The sequence below is a fragment of the Thamnophis elegans genome, chromosome 6 (assembly GCF_009769535.1).
Source record: "Thamnophis elegans isolate rThaEle1 chromosome 6, rThaEle1.pri, whole genome shotgun sequence".
In the NCBI taxonomy this organism is placed as follows: Eukaryota; Metazoa; Chordata; class Lepidosauria; order Squamata; family Colubridae; genus Thamnophis; species Thamnophis elegans.
In genome coordinates, this window is record NC_045546.1 from 77,558,421 (window position 1) to 77,572,511 (window position 14,091).

At 42.2% G+C, this 14,091-nt stretch overlaps 2 protein-coding genes across 2 annotated transcripts in view; one reads left to right on the forward strand and one right to left on the reverse strand.

Annotated features, from left to right (window-relative positions):
• TERT (telomerase reverse transcriptase) overlaps window positions 1–3,010 on the forward strand; it is a 44,300-nt gene extending 41,290 nt beyond the window's left edge. Inside the window, 1 exon segment of the mRNA XM_032220454.1 lies at window positions 2,818–3,010. Within this exon segment, the coding sequence (XP_032076345.1) occupies window positions 2,818–2,921 (104 nt within the window). The 3' untranslated portion in view covers window positions 2,922–3,010.
• Window positions 3,011–5,142: 2,132 nt separating this feature from the next.
• The window catches only part of LOC116509850 (sodium-dependent neutral amino acid transporter B(0)AT3-like), a 32,351-nt gene continuing 23,402 nt past the window's right edge, over window positions 5,143–14,091 (reverse strand). Inside the window, exons 10-12 of the mRNA XM_032219131.1 lie at window positions 11,243–11,402; window positions 7,803–7,959; window positions 5,143–5,868 (exon numbers count right to left, since the gene is read on the reverse strand). Coding sequence (XP_032075022.1) covers window positions 5,647–5,868; window positions 7,803–7,959; window positions 11,243–11,402 — 539 coding nt within the window. The 3' untranslated portion in view covers window positions 5,143–5,646. The remainder of the gene's footprint in view (window positions 5,869–7,802; window positions 7,960–11,242; window positions 11,403–14,091) is intronic.

Below are 14,091 nucleotides of genomic sequence, written 5' to 3' on the forward strand. Positions count from 1 at the left end.
AATGGAGTATGCAGCAGATGCGTCTTTGGATGCTGCACGTTTTTCTTCAAGGTCCATGGCTTCCAACATCAGCACGAGGCGTCTCCTTTGGCTGAAGCAGTGGCAGGCAGAGGCCAGAGCTAAATGGCGTTTGGCGTCAGCACCCTTCTCACACGGCTTCCTCTTTGGTCCTCCTCTGGAACCGCAGCGTGTCGTTGCCACTTACATTTTCTTTCTTCTTCTTTCCCTGTGGGCTTTGGTATGTCCCATGCCTGGATGATGTCTCCACCTACTGGAGATTAGGCATTGGTACATACCTGATACGCCCGTTCTCAGAGCGGTGGAGACATCATCCAGCCCCACCCTGTTCCTTTGCCTTTCTGCCTTTCCTTTCTATATCTTGGGGAGATATAATATCTATCATTTCAGATTGCTTACACGGCGGTCTACAAGTTACTCCTTCGCCTATTTCCGGGGAGGAGCTTCGTGGGTGTGGCTTTAATACTTGTAGATCCAGTCGTATTGGATCCTGACGGAGTCATAGCCATGCCAATTGTGCTTTTGATATTAAGTGTACAATATTTTATATGCCACTTTAATAAAAACCCTGTTAGCAATATGCAAAAGCATTATTTTCGAATTTTAGTTTTGAATTAAAAAAGGCAAACCTATGTCAATTCCAGTTACTGCGGTAATTAGTATAAATTGTTAAGGAAATTGTATTTTTCTTTTAGCAAACATACAGAGAACTCTGCCCTAAGTTTAATTTATGAACGGAATGGTGGTACAATGAGATTTTTATGATCTCAAATTAATGTTGCCTAGATATTTCTTCTTTTAACGAGGAGATGTTATCTGTACCATGACTGGCATCTTCCCGGCAATAAAAGTAATGTGCATATATATATATATATTTATTATTATCAGCCCACATCAATCCACTGCAAAATAGAAGGCGTCTTCATGAAAGTTATAAACCATAATCAGCACACTTATCCAGGGCAGATAGGTAGATAGGTGGTTTTTTAAAATCATAGTTTAAGGCCAAGGTCTCACAATTTGACCAAGGGAGAATAAAATCTGGGCCTCCTGCTCCCAATCCAAAACCTTACATTATATCCCAATGTCTTTTGAAATTAAATTTGAAAATGCAAAGGATTTGCAAACTCTTGAAAGTCAAGGCACACCATGGGAAAAAAATGGGACTAAAATTATAAACATATAGACCAAACTCATTGCAACAGGCAGAACAGCCAGCTTTAGAATTGGCAATAAAGTTATCAAAGGGGTGGATGACGTTTGCTCTTTAGGATCAATAATGAACTTTTAACGGAACAAGCAATCAATATGTCATAAACTAGCACTTGTAAAGCAGCCATGAAGATCTTGGAGAAGATCTTCATATGCTGTGATGTAGCTATACATATAGTCCTTGACTTACAACCAGTTGCAAAATGACTGTTCGAAGTTATGATAGACTTGAAAAAAGGGTTATGTACATTCATCCTCAAAAATTAACAACTGCCACGCCATCTCCGCAATCCAGTAGTTGCATTTTCGGCATTTAACAACTAGCTTATATTTATGGGCAGTTGTAAAATCCACCGTCATTTGATTGTGTTTTGTGACTTGGGACCAAATTAGAGGGCCATTAGCAGTGGTGGGCTTCAAAAATTGTTTGAACCTACTCTGTGGGTGTGGTCTCCTTTGTGGGAGTGGCCCATGTGACCGAATGGGAGTGGCTTGCCACCCATATGACCGGATATGAAGATGCCGGCCATGTGACCTGGTGGGTGTGGCTTGCCGGCCATGTGTTTTCTCTCTCTCTCTCTCTTTCCTTCCTTTTGTTTCTCTGTCCCTTTTTTCTTTTTTTCTTTCATCTCTCACTCTTTTTCTTTCTTTTTTATTTATTTATTTATGTCTTCCTTTCTTTCTCTTTCTCTCTCTCTGTCAGTCTGTGTGTGTGTGTGTGTGTGTGTGTGTGTGTGTGTGTGTGTGTGGCAGTGGTGGGTTTCAAAAATTTTTGGACCCCCTTCTCTAGGTGTGGCCTGCTTTCCGGGTCCACTGGTGGAACCTCTTCTAACCGGTTCGGTAGATTTGACGAACCGGTTCTACCGAATAGGTGCGAACTGGTAGGAACCCACCTCTGAGCACCGCCCCCCTAGAGTCGGTAACGACTAGCACATATGTGCAAGGGGAACCTTTACCTTTACCTTAACATGGTTGTTAAGTGAATCTGGCTTCCCTATTGACTTTGCTTGTCAGAGGGTCACAAAAGCTGATCACATGGACCCCAGCACTCTGCAACTGTCATAATAGCAATAGCAATAGCAGTTAGACTTATATACCGCTTCACAGAGCTTTCAGCCCTCTCTAAGCGGTTTACAGAGTCAGCATATCTCCTCCACAGTCTGGGTCCTCATTTTACCCACCTCGGAAGGATGGAAGGCTGAGTCAACCCTGAGCCGGTGAGATTTGAACCGCCAAACTGCAGATAACAGTCAGCTGAAGTGGCCTGCAGTACTGCACCCTAACCACTGCACCACCTCGGCTCTTAAATATAAACCGCTTGCCAAGCATCTGAATGTTGACTGTGTGACCATGGGGAACGCTGCAAAGATTGTAAGGGTGAAAAACGGCCATAAGTCCCTTTTTTCAGTGTGGTTGTAACTTTGAACAGTCACTAAATGTTGTAAGTCGAGGACTACCTGTATAGGAATTTTTCAGGGCTTTGCTGCCTGCTTTTCTCTAAAGCCAGCTACTTGATGATCTGGAACATCTGTTCAGAATAACTTGTTGGCCTAACTTGAAAAGTAATTGGTTCCTCTTTCTTTGTAGGTAAATTATGGTTGACTTGGCAAATTCCAAAAACTACCATGCAACTACTTATTGAAGTAATACAGCCGTCATTACATGAAGATTTCAAAAACATCCTGGATTAGCTCTATAAAGTAACTTTATAAGAGCCGAGGTGGCGCAGTGGTTAAATGAAGCACTGCTGGCTACTGCTAGATCAGCAGTTCGGCTGTTCAAATCTCACCGGCTCAGGGTTGACTCAGCCTTCCATCCTTCCGAGGTGGGTAAAATGAGGACCCAGATTGTTGGGGGCAATATGCTGACTCTGTAAACCGCTTAGAGAGGGCTAAAAGCCCTATGAAGCGGTATATAAGTCTACTGCTATTGCTATATTCTTCTTCAAGTTTGCCTTCCACTTGCTTAACTTGTATGCCCACTTGAGATATTTTTTTTCTACCAAGTAGCTGGAATGTGTAATAAGTTTTTTTTTTAATAGTTTTGCCTTGCTTCTTCTAGCGAAATTTGCAGTGTCATCATTGGAGGTGAACTGTAAAAATATTTGCCCCACCCTTTGGAAAGAAAGCTCGAAACGAATGTCCTTGATAAGTAGTTAAAAGCAAGAACATTGCGTGTTATTATAGCACAGGGCTGTTAAAACGCCTGGCCCACGGGCCGGATGAGCCGTGTGCTCGCCACACCCATGTCTGGTTTAGCTAAGAGCAAAAATGGCTTAATATGTTCATGTCACACTGCCATGACAATATGAGTTTGACACCCCTGTTATAGCACAATTGTTTGGCCCAAAAGGTTGTAGGCTTAATTTTGTGGATTACTGAAAGATTAAGACAATTTTGGCAACAGGTTTTACATGCACAAAGTATGTTTTTAATAAAATGATAAAAAAATGTATCTAATTGGAACCGGTGTGTGGGGTTTTTTTAAATAGGAGAAAATTAATGTAACCTAAGAATGGGGAGCCAGCTGTCTCTTCTGGTGCCATGCGCTAAAGTGTAATGTATGATTGTCTTTTCTTTTCATGAAGACTGTTTTATTTCATTTTCATTTTCATTTTGTACAATCACTTATATACTGTGCAATTAAGAAAACAGTAAACACAACTCATCTTCTATTCCACCATAGAAAACCAACATAACACTTCAATCCTCCATACACCCTTTCTTCTCCCCCTCCAACTTTCATTTCTCCCCTCCAGCATTCCCCTCTTCTACTTCCCCTCCCCCTCAGACATTCCTTTCTCCCCTTCCCTCCATCTCACCCTCCTTACATTCCCCTCTCACTCCCTCTCTACTCCTCCCTCTTCTTTCCCTCTACTCCTCGCTTCGGTGTATTTCTACTATTCATTTATCTATTCGATTTGTATTTTGTACTAAAATTGAAAGAAAAGGAAAAGAAAAAAGAAAGAAAAAGGAGCAGCAGTATACAAGTGCATTCTTATTGTTTTGGAAATTGAAACTATATTTGCCCCCTCCCCCCAGTAAACCCCCCCTCCCTAGCCCCCTTCCGACTTCCCAGATCCCATACCCGGCATAGCTTTTTATCAAACACAGTCTAGAGTATATTAAAACCAAATAGGTTAAAAATTAAAAGATAAAAGATAAAGGAAAAAAGAAAGGAATAAAAAAACAAAAAAAAAAGGAAAGAATCAATAAACTCTCTACATTGAGCTCAGCTTCCTATGATTGTCAAAAACTATATCCCATCCTCTAAATCTTGATCAGAATAATGCTAAATGTTATATGGTATAATGAGCGGTATTGAAACCAAGTAAATTCTGATGAATCACCCTGCTGGAGTATGCTAGATAAATCTGAGATGAAGCATACAGATTCAAGATTAAGCTTTGGTTTTATTGCTGACATTAAGACTACATCAGAAAAACCATTATCCCCTTTCTTCATACACTGTTGACATAATAGGGAGCTCCGTTGCTAGGCTAATTGTTAAAGAAGTCTATCAGTGTTTACTGTACCATTTTTCATAACAAGTAGTTTCTAGGACTAAATAAGACATCTCAAAGCAATTTATGTATTGTAGTTCTGGCTAGATTGCCATATGACATTCAGTTACAATTCATGCTCTTCTTTCCATAAATAATAGATATGTTCCCTGGATATAAGGAAGCTAGTTTGGGCAAAGGTTCAGGCTCTTAATTTTTGCCCGGTAGATTAAATGGTTAACAAGGAGTATCATGACACCCATTTTTATGGCCCTACAATGAAAACAAGGAAACGAGCTTGATTTGAATTTACATTATTTTATTTGATAAAATCCTCAGAAGGTTTTGCTTCAGTAGAAGATTCGAAACATTTGAATAGTGTTTTTGTTTGGGACAAAACTTTTTCCTCAATGTTTCATGTCCAACCCTACTTTACCAAAAAGGGAAGCTGACAAGATGGGTATTTCCATTCTCTCAAACTGCAGCACAAAAAGACAACACGAAGCCACACTAGATCATTTGGCCCGGCCCAGAAAGTAGTTCACAAAAATTAACTCATCAGCCACTGATCCATTTCTTTCCAAGTGGTCATTTTAAAAACTGGCTGTGTATGAATATATTTACTTGATTATATATATTTTTTTACTCTTCCCTGTAATTTTTATACTTTGTCTTTTGTAAATCTAGGGTTCTGATCATCTTCTCAGTTAAAAACAGGGAGAAATGTTTAAAACAATTCCTTGAAAACTTTTAGCATTTATACAGAATATAATACTGTATAAAGGGTATTTATTTGAAATACTTTTACAACTTTCCCTTAGAATGCTACAGAAATTTATATAGGCAGTGTATACTTAATTTTCATAGATTGCCTTAGTATACTTTTTCTCTGGCTAATCTGAATTACTGGTTTACTATGGATCACTGGAATCGGCCGATAGAGTCCCAGAGCATAAGTTGCCTTCAGTGCTTTCACATGGATGAAGGACTTGCTTCTCCCTCATTTTCAGCAGTACTTCCTTAAGATGCCAAATGGCTCCCATTGGAATAAATAAGCACGGTAGGACCACAAGCAAGGCACCAATGATTAAAACCCAGCGTGGATAAAATTTCAACTCTTTTGAAGGAAAGTCTTCCTGCGAGATAAACAAATATTGCATAAAATTAAAACTGAATGATGGCAGTACAAAGGGGGTCTACACCGAACTTGACAATCCTTCAAAAGGATGAGTCTTGCTTTTCCTGCTTATATTGTTTTTACCAAAAAATGGAATAATGAACGGTAAGAGGCAACTTGCTCTTCAAATGCAGAATTATTTTAGTGTGATCAATGCACACATACTTGCTATCCTAGCCCCCATAACCTATTTCCCTGAAAATAAGACCTCCCCGGATAATAAGCCCAATCAAGCTTTTGAGCGTATGTGCTAAAATAACCCGTTCCCTGAAAATAAGCGCTCCCCGGATAATAAGCCCAATCAAGCTTTTGAGCGCATGCGCTAAAATAACCCGTTCCCTGAAAATAAGCGCTCCCCGGATAATAAGCCCAATCAAGCTTTTGAGCGTATGTGCTAAAATAACCCGTTCCCTGAAAATAAGCGCTCCCCGGATAATAAGCCCAATCAAGCTTTTGAGCGCATGCGCTAAAATAACCCGTTCCCTGAAAATAAGACCTCCCCGGATAATAAGCCCAATCAAGCTTTTGAGCGCATGGGCTAAAATAACCCGTTCCCTGAAAATAAGACCTCCCCGGATAATAAGCCCAATCAAGCTTTTGAGCGCATGCGCTAAAATAACCCGTTCCCTGAAAATAAGACCTCCCCGGATAATAAGCCCAATCAAGCTTTTGAGCGCATGCGCTAAAATAACCCGTTCCCTGAAAATAAGACCTCCCCGGATAATAAGCCCAATCAAGCTTTTGAGCGCATGCGCTAAAATAACCCGTTCCCTGAAAATAAGCACTCCCCGGAAATATGGCAACACAGCAGCAGCCATGAGGTGACTATGCTCGCCTCTTCCTGCGCCTCAAAAATAATAAGACCTCCCTGAAAATAAGGCAAAGTGCTTATTTCAGGGGTCAAATGAAAATAAGACACTCTTATTTTGGGGGAAACACTGTACAGAAGGCATTCTCAATTGGTATCCCATAAAATAGCAATAGCAATAGCAGTTAGACTTATATACCGCTTCATAGGGCTTTCATCCCTCTCTAAGCAGTTTACAGAGTCAGCATATCACCCCCACAGTCTGGGTCCTCATTTCACCCAGCTCGGAAGGATGGAAGGCTGAGTCAACCTTGAGCCGGTGAGATTAGAACCGCTGAACTGCAGATAACAGTCCCCAGCCAATGGAGGGCAAATATGTGACATATATCTTTGTTACGCATTATTCTATATCTGTTTTCAGACTATAATAATGATCTCAGAGCAGCTTACAAAAAACCCTAGCTAAAAATTCTAGAAGGTAAACTACAGTGAAAACAACACAGCGAAGGAGAAATGTATTGCCAATTTGATACACATATCTTGTAACTGTACTTTCATCTACAGCTAACTTTTTCTAAATCTCAGTTGGCTGATTAATTTGATTTTTAAGCACTGTATTGTTGGCGGGGGGGGGTGCCCTTATGCAATACTATGATGATGACTCCTTTTTTTTAATTAAAAGTTTTAAAAAAGTTTTACAAATATATACCTCTCCCCCCCCGAACCCACCTCCCCCCACAACCTCCCAGAGCAAATATAGGGTATAAACATTAGCAACCATATTCTAAAATAAACTAACAGACTTTAGCATCATCCCTCACTTGTACTTTAACTCCCCCCCCTTTCGTAAAGCTAACTTTAAACAAGTTGTATCATTCCTTGCTCATTCACTCATAAGCTATCTGGAGTTTCTTAGTCCCATATTTATTCTGAATATAACCAATCCATCTTCTCCATTCCAGCTTGTGTTTCTCATCTGAATGGTCCTTAAGATATGCTGATATTTTAGCCAGATAGCAGAGACTGTCCTTGTTTTTGTTGCATAAAAAATAATTGCTAGAAATTAAGTAACAAGTTTAACATACATAGCTTGGATTCCACGTTTTGTAGGTTGATGGCCGCTCAATAGCTAGATAGCTCAGAAAGACGGAAATCATTAGCGCGGGGCTGATAAACTGCCAGGTTGCTTTCCAGTAGAAATTTACTGGCCTTCCAATCATCCATTCCACATCATCACAGAACCTGTGGCCAAATTGGTTTATAGTTACAATTCAATTCCAATGGAGTAGCTTAATTTGCAATATAGCAATTTCATGTAATCACTGTTTATTTTGCAATAAGAGGAATGTAGCCTTTATGCACCTATTACAATGACATCACAAAGTTAGTCTTGGATATATCTACCAAGTGTTTTAGTTAGATTAGAGATTAGATTACTTTATTTGTATGCCGCCCTTTTCCCTGAGGGGACTCAGGGCGGCTCACAATTCTAGGGAAGGGGGAAAAAACAAACAAAATACAGAACATAAAAATCATACACAGCTAAAAAACACAACAATCATACCATTTGGAGTGGGGCTGCAAGTCTTTAGCCCCAGGCCTGTCGGGACAGCCAGGTTTTAAGGGCTATGCGGAAGGCCTGGAGGGTGGTTACAAGATACCTTGTTGGAAATCATCGTATACCAAACTGCGGTTAAGGCTGAACAACCGAACCTTAATGGCAGAGTGGCTTTTTTAATCAACGGCTTATGGCGGGGAGAACTGTCTCAAGAACTGTAGCTCTTCTCAAGAACTGTAGCAATGAATAGAGTGCTGTATTTTACAAAGATGGGGTGCTCACAGCACATTTTCCTACAAGTAAATCTAGATATGTGACAGAGGTGGGTTCCTAACAGTTCACACCTATTCGGTAGAACCGGTTCGTCAAATCTACCGAACCGGTTAGAAGAGTTTCCACCAGTGGACCCGGAAAGCAGGCCACACCTACAGAAGAGGTTCCAAAAAAATTTGAAACCCACCACTGGGTGCAAGGATCTTGTAACTTGACAGCTTTAAGACTTGCATGCTTCAATGCCAGAGTTTCTGAGCCAACATGACCGGAGGAGGAATTCTGGGAGTTGAAGTCCACAAGTCTTAAAGCTGTCAGGTTTGAAGACCCCTAGTTTTTTTTTCTAAAGGGTTAGAGGTGCACGGACCTTGTAACTTGACAGCTTTAAGACTTGCATGCTTCAATGCCAAAGTTTCTGAATAGCTACTTGGACCGACGTAAGTACTAATTCATAATTTCATATCCGGTCACATGGGCGGCAAGCCACTCCCATCTGGTCACATGGGTGGCAAGCCACTCCCACAAAGGAGGCCACACCCACAGAGTAGGTTCCAACAATTTTTGAAACCCACCACTGATATGTGAGAATAGGTGTGCATATATTTTAAAAGCTTCATAGCCCTAACTTCTGACCTGCATGAATTTAAATTCGGTTGTATTGCACATTAGACACAAATCTCCAAAACTAAGGCTATTTAATTGCTACTGGAGAAATTTGTCTCCTGTTAGAGGAATCATGTTGCATACAATACAAATAAGGGAAATGTTGCTTAGAGCATTCATTTACAGAAAACTATAGACTACGGGTGTCAAACTTGCGTTTCACAATGTTTTCCACCTTCGTGGAGCTGGAGAAGGACCTGATCTGCACATGACACATTCAGCCCTTGTGCCACAAGTTTGACACCTTTGCTATAGGCCAGTGATGGCGAACCTATGACACGCGTGTCAGTGCTGACACGCGTAGCCATTTGGGGTGACACGCACAGGATTTCATGCGATTCATCCTCGGCTCCTGCACGGCCGCCGAGGATGAAAGAATCTGTGCTGGAGGAACGGGGGGGGGGGGACATGTGATCTCCCCCGCCCACACTCACTTACTGTATTGCCGCCGCCCCTTTCTGAGCGCAGGGGCTGCTGGTAAGGCGTGCGTGCCGTGCGCACACACCTCATCAGCGCGGCGAGGGAGGACCTGCAGGAGAGGAGCGTGGGAACAGTGCGCGCCTCTCTCCAGTCAGGCCGGCACAGAGAGTCTACTCCTGGGACTGTCGGTTACGACCGCACCACAGCAGGGAACAGCGGAGTGCCAACGGGAACTGTGAGCGCCATTAGCAGCAACTATAAATTGCGCAAAATTATGTTTTTGTCGAAGTGACACACAACGCAAGTTATGCTCGATTTTTTGCCGATTTTTGACACACCATGCCAAAAAGGTTGCCCATCACTGCTATAGGCAAAGGGAACTTAAAATATTATTCTCCACTGTCTGGAGTTTTCTGCCTCGAACACTTGATGACGTCACTTCTTGACTAAAGTCTATTGCAGTGTTTCTCAACCTGGGCAACTTGAAGATGTCCGGACTTCAACTCCCAGAATTCCCCAGCCAGCATTCGCTGGCTGGGGGATTCTGGGAGTTAAAGTCTGGACATCTTCAAGTTGCCAACGTTGAGAAACACTCGTCTATTGACTGAGGGACAGAGTTGCCAGAATGAAAAACCAGGATCTTATTCACCATAAGTGTTAAAACGGTTTGCTTTATTAAAGTGATGAGCAGTTCATTGCACTAGGTTGTTGCAAGACAACACCTTTATTTCAAATGCTTCCAGAAAGCCCTCTCTAACTAACCTTAAGAGAGTCATCTCTTCTTAGCTTAAGCCTTTCCTTTGCAAGATGCTAATGATGATTTACCATATGCCTGGATCTGAATTTCACCAAGATCATGTATACAGACCTCTGAATACAATAAAAGTTTATTGACCTAAAGCAAGTATAATCTTAACGTAATGCTTTTGTTAAATATTTATTTACTAGATGTTCATCCTGCCTTTCATTTGGGAACTCAAGGTAAATTGCATAGCTGTTTTTGCTTCTACTCTCCCTAAAATTCTAGTAAAGTTGGTTGGGCTGAGAGAGGATGACCCAGTTCTCTATTGACAAACTTTGACTTAACCAACTGTGTTTGCCGATGCCGAAATGCTTTCCTTTGTCTGTCTGTGTACAAACTATGCTGCTTATCCAATATCTATGGATTGTAGCAGTGGTGGGATTCAGCCGGTTCGCACCTGTTCGGGAGAACCGGTTGGTAACTTTCTAAGCAGTTTGGAGAACCGGTTGTTGGAAGAAATCTCATTTTGGTTTTTTCCACTTTACAGAGCTAATCCTGTAAGGAAGGCAGGAAGGAAACATTCTGGTGTTGTTTCTAGCCTAATCTTTATTGCCCTGCTTATAGAAACTGCCTCTCCGGTTAACCCCTATTACATTGTCACAGCTAAGGTGAAGCGCCCATCAACGTGAGTGATGTTGAGTTGGCCATGCCCACCCAGTCACACGACCACCAAGCCCCACCTACCCTGCTGGTCATTAGGGCAGAGAACCGGTTGTTAAATTATTTGAATCCCACCACTGTCCCACTCTTACATTCCAAGCTGTCTCAGTTGAAGAACTTACTAAGAAATGGACATACAAGAAACTCATTACCTTTTCAGTCCATAAATATATACAATGCTGCATATTTCAAATAAAGAAATGATCAGCAACGGTATGCTTCCTCCAAAGCTATCAAACACTGCAAGCCAGTAAATTCCAGACCGTGTTGTGAAAAGGAGACCCAACAAAAAGGAAGTAAAGCATATTATACCTAAGGAAGACAAAGTTTAGTAGTTGTGTGTGAATGAAAACGCAAAAGGAGAACAGTTATGACTCAGACAGTTAACTCTTCCCAGGTTTTGCACATGGATAATACCCGTGACCCGTCAAAACCGCGGAGGACAAAATCGCACTCGACGAAAGCGCGCATTTGACGTCATCACAGCGCGATGAAAAAAATTAAAAATTGAAATAAAATTAAAATTAAAGCAAGCCGATTCACATAAAGGTAAGGGTTAGGTTTAGGGTTAGGGTTAGGTTAAGGGTTAGGGTTAGGTTTAGAGCGTTAGGGTTACGTTTAGCGTTAGGTTAAGGGTTAGCGTTAGGTTTAGCGTTAGGTTAAGGGTTACATTTAGGGTTAGGTTAAGGGTTAGGTTAGGGTTAGGTTTGAGGGGGTTAGGGTAAGGTTTTCGCTTTATTTTTACATTTTTCGATCACAGTGCGATGTTTTCGTCGCGCTGTGATGACGTCAAATGCGCGCTTTCGTCGAGTGCGATTTTGTCCTCCGCGGTTTTGTGGTGGAACCATAATACCAGATCTGTTGAACTTCTCCCTTGCATGGATATTGCTAATATTTCCTCAGAACTTGCCCGGCTCCCCGCTTCCCCAGATTTCTCCTGAACCTTTAAGGACAGGAGTAAAATTGGTTAAACATAGATGAGAGTTTCTGCTACTGATTTCACTTAGTGATGTACTTTGCTCAGCAATAAAGGCAGACATCACAACGTGCACAAATATTATTTATCTTGCTATACAGTGTGTAATTTATCCTTATAAAAGTGAATGCAGGCAAGGCAGAGGGCAATTTCTGAAACAACTGTTATTTGCCTTACAAAATAAGTCTGGCTGTTCTTGCCCCCTTTATCCCCGAAGGCAGTTTCATAATATCTAAAGAAAGGGGGGAAAAAACTATGATTCTCTCTAGCCAAATACTGTAGCTTAGAGGAAAAATATTCTGCCTTCCAGTTCATCAAACTTGAGAACACTAATTCGATGGCTGTGTTTTAAATACATGCTAATCCTGTGAGATAATTTAGAGGTGGCTCTTTTTTGGGGTTGTCGTCATGATTCTGAGACACCCCAATTGTGGTGCTTCAGACTGAAGACAATTTTTAATACTAGCAAAATGAATATCAAGCTTACAAAAAGCTTCTGCCTAATAACATATTGGAGAGTGTTTTTGTGTGTGTGTAATTTGTAATTTTAATAGATTTGTATGCCGCCCAATCCCGAAGGACTCCGGGCGGCTTACATAAAAGCAATTTAAAATATTAAAAAAGATTAGATTAAAAAAACACGAGACAAAAAACGACTTAAAAACAGAAGCACAACATACACTCAGTTGTAATGGGGCTGAAGCTCAGTCAAGATCAACAGCCCCAGGCCTGCCGGAACAGCCAGGTCTTAACGGACTTATGGAAGGCCAGGAGAGTGGGGAGGGTCCGGATCTCGGGGGGTAGTTCGTTCCAAAGGGCCGGGGCAGCAACAGTGTGTGTGTGTGTGTGTGTACCCACAAGGGAACCAGTTTGATGTATTTATGGCATCAGACTAGAAATTGAGCTTGCGGCGCAAAGCCAGCAGAATAACCTTTGGCCAATCACATCCTCTCAGACCTAGGAAGGAGCCAATGGCAAACCACTTCTTAAATGTTTCCAAGAAGATGGCAGAGACTAGTCCAGGCAGTTGCGGGGAATCAAGATTAACTCAAAGACACGTATATGGTTTATAAGTATACTGTATATACTAAGGAGTGAAGCTTGAATCATATACTTGTGGCTGCCCTTTTAATATCACAGTTTCGAGTGTAATAAAATTTGTATGCCGCCCACTCCCATTGGGACTCTGGGCGGTCACAGCAAGATGAAAAAACATTTAAAATTTAAGAATAAAAAATACAATTAAAAGTCCACATCATCTATTCATCTAAGCGGGGCTGGATATCAATCAACAGCCCCAGGCCTGCTGGAACAGCCAGGTCTTGACGGCTTTATGGAAGGCCGGGAGAGTGGGAAGGGTCCGGATCTCTACAAGTAGATCGTTCCACAGGGCCGGCGCAGCAACAGAGAAGACCCTCCTCCAGGGGGCCGCCAGCCGGCATTGTCCGGTTGACGGCACCCAGAGGAGGCCCAACCTGTGCGATCTTGTTGGTCGTTGGGAGGTAAGTGGCAGGAGGCGGTCTCTCAGGTAGCGAGGTCCTAAACCATGTAGGGCTTTAAAAGTAACGGCTTTTAAAGCATCCCCTCATAGATGCTCCTGATCTCTCCCCATGCCCGCACAGAGCCCCTAATGAAGTGGGGAAGAGAACTCTGATGGGGCAGTTGAAAGTGAACTTGCTTGGGAATGCCTTTGGTTGAACCCTTGGTCAACCAAATGGGGGGCCTGGAGAAGCAGTTTCAAAGGCCCATCTGCACTTTACTTGGACTACCTTGAAGCGCCATAGTTAGGTAATCAGACCTCCACGCGACCTATTAGATCTCATCGATTAGGCCTCCGAGTTCCATCCGCTGGTCAATGCCGACTGGCAACCATGCGGAGGAGAGCCTTCTCGGTGGTAGCTCCGACCCAATGGAACGATCTCCCCGTGGAGATTCGTACCCTCACCACCCTCCAGACCTTCCGCACAGCCCTCAGAATCTGGCTACCCCGTCAGGCCTGGGGCTAAAGATTGTAACCCGCCCGAA